Source organism: Hevea brasiliensis, chromosome 16, assembly GCF_030052815.1.
Source record: "Hevea brasiliensis isolate MT/VB/25A 57/8 chromosome 16, ASM3005281v1, whole genome shotgun sequence".
In the NCBI taxonomy this organism is placed as follows: Eukaryota; Viridiplantae; Streptophyta; class Magnoliopsida; order Malpighiales; family Euphorbiaceae; genus Hevea; species Hevea brasiliensis.
The window spans coordinates 55,784,763-55,792,950 of NC_079508.1; the positions used below are offsets into that span (position 1 = coordinate 55,784,763).

Below are 8,188 nucleotides of genomic sequence, written 5' to 3' on the forward strand. Positions count from 1 at the left end.
CTAAGCAATAATGCTTAGTGGTGCCAATAATAAAATAAAAAGAAATAACATGAAGTAAATATGCAGTGTATGTTTTGATGTCTTATGCAGATAATTTTTTTTTTTAATCATTATTGGTAATCTTATTTATTATGTACTTGTTCTATTCATTATTTCATTAAATTTGTTCACTTTCATTTTTGGGTGCCCAAGTAACCTATACTGGATGACTGGACTGGATAAACGAGTAAACTGGCACTGGGTATCTAGTACCTCGGGCCCTCACACCATCGGTCACATATGCATCTCCCGGTGTGCAGTAATGAGCGGCTAATAAGTGTAATAACAATAGGCACAAGGCCAAATATCAACACAATGTCGAATGGCTAAAAGCCATGAAATCACGTAATGACATAATGCCATGTGCGATCGCTAATCGAACCCTATTGGCATGCCAAACTATCCAAACCAATCCTGTTAGGTATACTAGGGCATTTCACACTTTTAAGTTTCACAATTTTTGGAATTTAAGTTTTTAGTGTTACTATTCCATTCATTGGTCAACAAAAATGTTGACTTTTGCATAGGCAATAGGTACATTGGTTTTAATATCATCAACATGCCACATTTTGCATTCAAAATTTGTTGGTATTGGTTGCCAATACCATTTCTAAGCTAAATGTTAGTTGGGCAGAATTTTCACCTTTTATGCCTTGTCTTTACTGTTCCATTGATAATTTTTGCAGTGGGAATTTAGCAAACTGATTAACATGAAAGTTGTTTCTTATTTTGTCTAGTTGCATTTCCTTTTTTGAATCACTCCATTTAGAGTTTTTTAGCTCAAGTTATGGTCTAAAAACCACAACTGGCTGGATTGGACAGAATCCAAAATTCTGGGCAAAACTGGTTCTGCCAGATTTGATAACCTAAGTTTGGTTGGCAATTTGACTAGGTTTTGGTCAGAATTTGGATTTGTGTTCTCCATGAAAGTTTTAGGTCTATGTCTCATCTTTCTGCTGGTAAAATTTCAGGTTAATTGGACCTTTCTACACTGAGTTATGACCAAATGACTAAACACTATTTATTTGGTCATTTTGCCTAGGCAGACTACAGGTCACCCGGATTAGGGAAATTTTTAAGCTAACTTGGTTTGGTTTTCTGGGAAGCATTTCTTTACTAAAGTTGTGCCATTATGTGTCTAGTTTCATGTCCAATTGGCGTTACACCAATTGAACCTCTACAACTCCATTTACAGCTGTACAAACCTGTTGGACTCATGCTCAGTCCTGCAGGTCAGCTATGGCAGCTCACCCATACACAATTGCCAAGCCTCAACTCACTTCATTTCCTCATCATACACATTCAAATGGTCACTAATTGACCATTACAAGGTTAATAAAACATCACATGATGTCATAATTAGGTATTTTCTTTCATTTTCCTTTCCTTTCTTCTCTACTCATTTTCAATTTAATTTTTAACAATATTTATTCATATTTTAGATCACAATAATTATTTACTTAACTGGACAAGTCGACCAAAAATCACCTCTGAAGGCGAAATGACCAAAATGCCATCCGTTTGGCTTAACAAACCAAAATTGTCTGTACCGATTGAAAATTTTTTCTAAGCATTTTCTTGGCATTCTAATGTCATAGGAACCTCAATGACCCTTCTCTGGAGTCCCAAAAATTATTTTATGAATTTTCCCCCAGGTCTAGGGCTCCTAGTTGCGAGAACCACAACTTCCCACTAGGTTACCCATCGCTAGGGCACCGGCTCATTTAACTTTGTTGTATTTTATTTCTAAAATTTTTCCTAAATTTTTCTTATTAATATTTGAGTTAATTATGGTTCCTCACTTTAGTTTAAATATTTTTCCAGACATTCTAGCTATCCGGACCTACACCGGTCATCGAAACAGTAGAATGTACTGAATTGTTATAGGGAGGGTGTTACGTATATTTTTTTAAAATTAAAATTATTATTTATTTATAATTAATTATAAATTTAAAAATATAATCATATTTATCATATCAGTATATATTGAAAATTCATTATGTATTACTATTTTTTTTTAATATTTAAAATTTTAATTACTGTATTATTTCTATTGTTGCATTGCACTACTTATAAATGGTTATTAGAATTTGAAAAAATTTTAAAAGAACATAATCTAATATAATTCAAAAACTTTTAAGATAAAAATATATATACAATTATTTATAATATTATTAGAATAAATTCAAGTAATAATTTTTGAAGAGAAATAATAATTTACGAATGTATCTTAAAATTTCAGTGCAAGAAATAAATTGCAATACGATTGTGAAATGAGACCATTTTTGTTTAAACCAAAACAGGTGTATTCATAAAATAAAAAATAATAAAATAAAAGAAAAAAAAAACTTAAAATATGTGGAAAAAAGAAAGTAAAATTGCGAAGGATATATTCTTTGAATATTTCAATGCGAAGAGAGACATCAAAAATACTTTATAAAAAGTATTATATTTTATTTAATGAAAGTATTTATATCTTTTATGTCTAATTTCATTTCGTGTTCAGTTTTAACAATATACATTTATTATAATATAAGTTTAAAATTACTTTCTTATTAAAATATTTATTAAATTTTATTTTTATAATTATCCGCACTTATAAAATGATCTCTCAAGCAGAGTGTTAAAGTGGTGTTGCAAAATACACAAAAAGAAGAAGCCCAACCCAAATCCAATGGACTCCTCTTCCTTTGGGCCAAAGTGTGTACTCTTTGTTCACCTATGGACTTTTATTTCCTTCAAGTGTATATATGCGCACATGCACAGAGCTTATATAGGAATTGAGGTGTTTTACATATTAAAACGATGAGTTAATTTAGTATTGCAGCTATAACCATAGGCTTTTGGAACACATAATACCTTTCAATTACTGTGAAATGTGCAATTATTCAACTCTTAACAAATATTAATAATAACAAGAAACCCAATTCACATTTTTAAGCAAGGTAACAAATTGAATTCATTTATGTTGAAAAGAAAATTTTCGTAATAAATTGAAAAAAAAAAAAACAAACAAAAGGGCTTATTTGCAAATTTTTCAATAGTAAGAGGGCTGGTGAAGGCATTTGGGCAAAAACAATTGTGAAAATGCATTCTAACAATTAGGTCCAATGGGTGGGCTCATGTTTCACTTTGTAGAAGCCCAAAAAGCCTTCATTTGCATGCCTTTCGGCCCAAAATGCTCATTCCATCTGTAATTGGACCATTTTTAATTTGTGCTATCTAGTTTAATAGATAAAAATAACAATCATTCTTTTAAAATATATTGTTATTTAATAATAATATTTTTAATTTTAAGTATAAAAAAAATACCAACCAAGAAAATACCCATGTCTCCTCTATTTCCTTACATTGTCTCCAAGAGAGAATGCTACTCTTAATTTATTTATATTTTATGTCAAAAAATTATTTAAGCTATTTTTTAAAGAAAAAAAATGTAGAAATGATTAATTATTGTATATTTTATCTAGTATGAATGTTGATTTAGAAAGTTGCACATACTAACATTAAAGGTGACATTTTCTATTTAGTTTATTGCAATTCATTTTTTTTTTAATTTCTTATCACATTCATGACTCTTTTTATTATTTATTTTATAAAATAAAAATAGGCAATTTAAGTAGAAGAAAAATTAGAAATCCATATGAACCACAATGGTAGACAAATATGGTCCCAATGGAGAGAATTTCAAGCCATAGGAACAAGTGAAAATCATTGAAATGCAAATTGTAGACTAATAGCTTCTTCTTTAACCTACAATCTATACACCAACTTACCATATGGATACATGATGAGCACGCATCACAAGGAATCATTAACCTTTTCAATTACATGAGACTAAAATTTTCCACATCAAGAGAGCCCACACAATCAAACGCTAAAGAAATTTGTGTTTAGGTATCCAATGCTCTTTCAACTTTGGATTTTTTTTTTTTTTTATTTTGTCAAGTGTAATTATAGGAATCTTGAGATTTTTGCCTGAAAAATGAAACAAAAGATGAAAGGAGAGAAGAACAGAAACAACAACATTTCTATACCCACATGAATACACAGAGCATTAACAAAACCCAACCCCACCATGTGCGAATGCAATTTCACTTGGCCTTCTTCTGTGATAGTGACTTCCTTGTAGGTTTTTATAGTTGCTAAAATAATATTACCCTTCCCTTGTTAGTATTTACTTTATTGGATTCTCCTTTTCCTGTCTTTTCTTCTGCAAAGTTCAAGCTACAAGGCAATATCATATGCTATCCACCACATTCCCTATGTACTTAGGAGGCCCAAAAGGTAAATGTGGGGTGGAATATAGAGCAATGGGTAGGAAAAATTCATGTGCATTTCTTAGAAGTTTCCCAATTCTTATAAGTTGGGTAGGAAACATCCAAGACCATTTATCTGAAATTTTTTGTTTTCTTTTCGGGTACTGAGATTTGGGTTTTGATAAAAGAAACTTCACGTCGATCAAAAACCAATAGTTTTCGTTTCTTTTTTGTATGGATTTTAGTTTCCTACTTTCCTGTAAGAAAATGAAGGAAAAGAATTGCATCTGTCCTCCTCCATCAGATCACCTGGATGGAGATCTTTGAACTCCTGAAATTCACGGGAAATTTCCTTACCAATTTGTTTGGACCAAAGTAAGTACTTTTGAGTAGGGAAGTGGAAATTCGAGCCTGTGCCTACCAGCTATTCGTTTAATTTTCATGTAAATTAATTACCTTGTTATTAGAATACCCTGGTTCCATGTGTCCTACAATTGCACTTCTTTCTTCTTCAATTTGCAAACTGATCACTGCAAATGGATTGAAATGCAGGTGTGCAAAGCATCTTACCCTATTCCTTGAAACAAAATCGGTTATTTTTAGCTTTTGGTAATGACAATCTTAACTTTGATGTAGTGAACTTGAGAAAGAGAATATAGAAGGCAAACCAAATATCTTACATCAACTATAAATTAGGACAAATACAAATGTGTACCCATCATCATCTTCAACATCTTCATAAACTATATATATAAGAAAAAAGAAAAGGACTAGTACTATTTTATAAGGGCTGCGGGCTAACAATTTTTGTTTAGCCACTTCAGCCTCAGCCTCATCAACTTCAACCAACTTCACAACTTTAACATACCCACCATTCAAAACCTCAAAAATAACCCATTTTCACTCTTTTTAGCTCTCTCCCAACAATACCCAATTTCCCATTTCAAAATAAGCTTTAAAAAGGGAAGCAAGAAGGGCAAGAATGGATATAGATTACGGCGACAAACTTTATTTTTTTTTGGGGGGGGGGGGGGGGGGGATTTGGTTAAAATTAAATTAAATCAGACTCTGAAATTCTTTCCGGTGAACGTTTGACCAAACTGCCAGTTGGCAGGGACAATGTTCCATGAAGTGGAAGTGCGTCTATCACTGCCCGTGACCCTAAAGGAAAGTGACTGACCAACCAAAACAGCATTTGACTGCCAATTTTGACCCCAGTTACGACTCATGCTCATCCACCCAGTCCTCGAACCCTTCACGCTAACCTTTACGATATCCCCTGCACCCGCAACGTTGGAGATCAATACCAAATTGAAGTAACGGAAACCGTTGATGGTGAACCGGATTCCGCCTCCCTTCCGGCATGGCACCCTACGTAAATAAAACACAAACCATAATTAAGTTAATTAGAGAATATGTTAGCAAGAAACGCGGAGCATGATTTTGACGAACGTGTTGTTTCGATTTTCCAGTCAAAACGTACGGTTCTCCATTGAAGAGTAAGAAAATTACAGTTAGGTATGGTATGGGTCTCAGCGTGGATGCTCCCATGGACAGTTGATTAATTTATTTAATTTCAATTAAAATTTAATTTCAATTAAAATTTAATTTATAATTTTATAAATCATTTATTTGAGATTGTTGAAGTAATTTAAAATATTTAATTTTTTTATGTAATTGACTGTTGACTGAAATTCAAACTCAAACCCAAACATGGGCGTAACTTTTTTGGGATTCAAGTTGGATTTAGCATATAGATTTTTTCCTTTCTATGGGAACTGGGGCGAAAGGGCAAGGGTAATTTGGTACTTTAGCACAATGGAGGCGAAAAGAGCTAAAACGAACCAGCGAAAGGTCCGAAACTGACCATCAACGGTTTAACAGCTGTACTGCAGTAACGACGGAATAGGAGAAACGGCTCTAACTAACTCAGGCGTGGGATTCGTCAACACGTTCAGGATATCAGTTAGTAAATTCTGAAAAGTAGTGTGGGCATTTCAGTCATTTGGGAGTAACGGGCTAAAGTTAGCAACTTTTCCCGCGGCGTGACGAATGAAATAAACCGAAATCCGACCCATATGGCTCCGGACCCTGACCCACAAAACCCACACCAAAGCAAATCACCATGGGCATAGATGCAGAGGTTTTTTTGTTTTTTTAAAGCAAGATATCAAAAGCACATTTTTATTTTTCAGGAATTATAATGACCACAAAAACATCAAGTTTGCTCCATTAATCCTTAGAAACATGTTTTGGTACTTAAAAAATAATTAACATATTTTATGTCGAAGAAAATAATGTGCATGATTATGTTCATTATTAAGCTAATAATTCAGCAGTGGTGCTTAGTAATGTTAAAAGATGTTAGAATGAGAAAGGAACAAATGGGCTTACCGGCGGTAGGCTACGGGGACAATGCCGGCACGGTACTCGGCGATTTTGAGGAACATGGGCATGGCAAGGTCGAAGTGTGGGCGAGGAGGATTGCACCACCCACCATTGTCATTGGGAAGAGCATAATTTGGTGGGCAAAAGTTTGTTGCGGTAATCAAAATGGAAGGGCTGCCTGAGTGGCACCAATTTGGATCGTTTGCACACTTGATTTCAAAGCAAGCACCGCAACTCAGACCATTGTTGAACAGAGCTGTGCTTAACGCTGCAGTGTTCACCCCATAGCCTTGGCTGTACAGGTTGCCATACCCACAAGCCCCGCCTGAAAAACAAACACGCAATTTAAGGACTTTATTACCACACATCAACCAAAATTGGATCTTTAAGTTTGCAGAATTTTAAAGGAAAGTAAGAACCCAGGAAATGTGGATGAAAGCACTTTACAATTGAAGTTAAAAGAAGTTCGATTAAGAAGCACTTTTTTTCTTAAAAATTGCACAATGAGGGCAAATGGAGGCAAAAAAAAGGACATACCCATGGTTCCAGAGGCATCAGCACCACCATAGAAAGTAGCATGAGCATTTTGCCAATCACCACCAGTATAAACGCCAGGAATTCTAGCTTCAGCCATCCATATTAGAGACATTACTACAGTTGCAATGGAAATTACACTACCCGCTGCCATTTTTTTTTCTCTCTCTTGACTACCAAACCCTCACTAAAAACCCACTCCTATTCTGCTCTGAGAAAAAGAGAAGGAGAGAGAGTGTTAATGGAGATGTGAGTGGCAGAGGAGAGGAAGAGCAGAGTACTTAAAGAGCAGGCAAAGGGAGTAGCTACAGGGGCGTTATTTGGAAATTTCAAACGGAACCATCATTAATAATAATTTTATAATTCTTCAAGTGTAAAACTAAAATGGATATTTATTTATTTTTCTGCTAAGTACCCTCCACCCTCTTTTCTGGCATGCATTAACCACGCTCATATCGTTTTTAACCCTAGAAAATGCTACCAATATTTTTCTATATATTTTTAAAAGAATTTAAATTTTATTTCATATAATTATAAATCAGTAAAATAATATTTATTTTTAAAATTTATTTATTTTTTAATTAAATTATGTGAAAATTAATAAAATAAAAAAATAATTTACAAATAAAATTTTATTTAATAAAAAAATTTTTAAATAATACTCGCTTAATACATGGAATTTTTAAGGACATAAGAAAAATTAAATTAAAAATATATGTATTTAATTTATACACGGATAGAGGCGGATCTACCTGATTTGGGCACCCTATCTGTCTGTCTCTCCCATTTGACTGGAGTTATTTTGTACAAGCTCTTGATTGTTTAATGCGAGCGTTTAAAATAAATTTTGCGCGTTAAGGGGTTGTTGCCCATTTTCCTTCTTCCACGTCCAATTGCTTTTGTTTCCTTTTTCTTTGTTGGCACATGATGTGTCACATGTACATAAATCTTTTTTCAATATATAGAAA

General features: G+C 33.4%; 1 protein-coding gene across 1 annotated transcript; it reads right to left on the reverse strand.

Moving 5' to 3' along the window:
• Positions 1-4,954: 4,954 nt before the first annotated feature.
• Positions 4,955-7,590, reverse strand: LOC110645115 (expansin-A4). Its single transcript, XM_021798157.2, has 3 exons — positions 7,224-7,590; positions 6,693-7,011; positions 4,955-5,669 (listed from the first exon to the last, which is right to left on the reverse strand). Exons 1-3 carry the CDS (start codon positions 7,372-7,374, stop codon positions 5,360-5,362), a joined length of 780 nt encoding a protein of 259 aa, XP_021653849.2. The 5' UTR covers positions 7,375-7,590; the 3' UTR covers positions 4,955-5,359.
• Between the last annotated feature and the right edge of the window lie 598 nt (positions 7,591-8,188).

Coding starts and splice junctions, on each gene's coding strand:
- LOC110645115 (XM_021798157.2), bottom strand. CDS start 7,374: ATGGCAGCGGGTAGTGTAATTTCCATTGCAACTGTAGTAATGTCTCTA. Junction 7,012..7,223: donor TGATGCCTCTGGAACCATGG/GTATGTCCTTTT, acceptor TTTGTTTTTCAG/GCGGGGCTTGTGGGTATGGC. Junction 5,670..6,692: donor GTCCCCGTAGCCTACCGCCG/GTAAGCCCATTT, acceptor TTATTTACGTAG/GGTGCCATGCCGGAAGGGAG.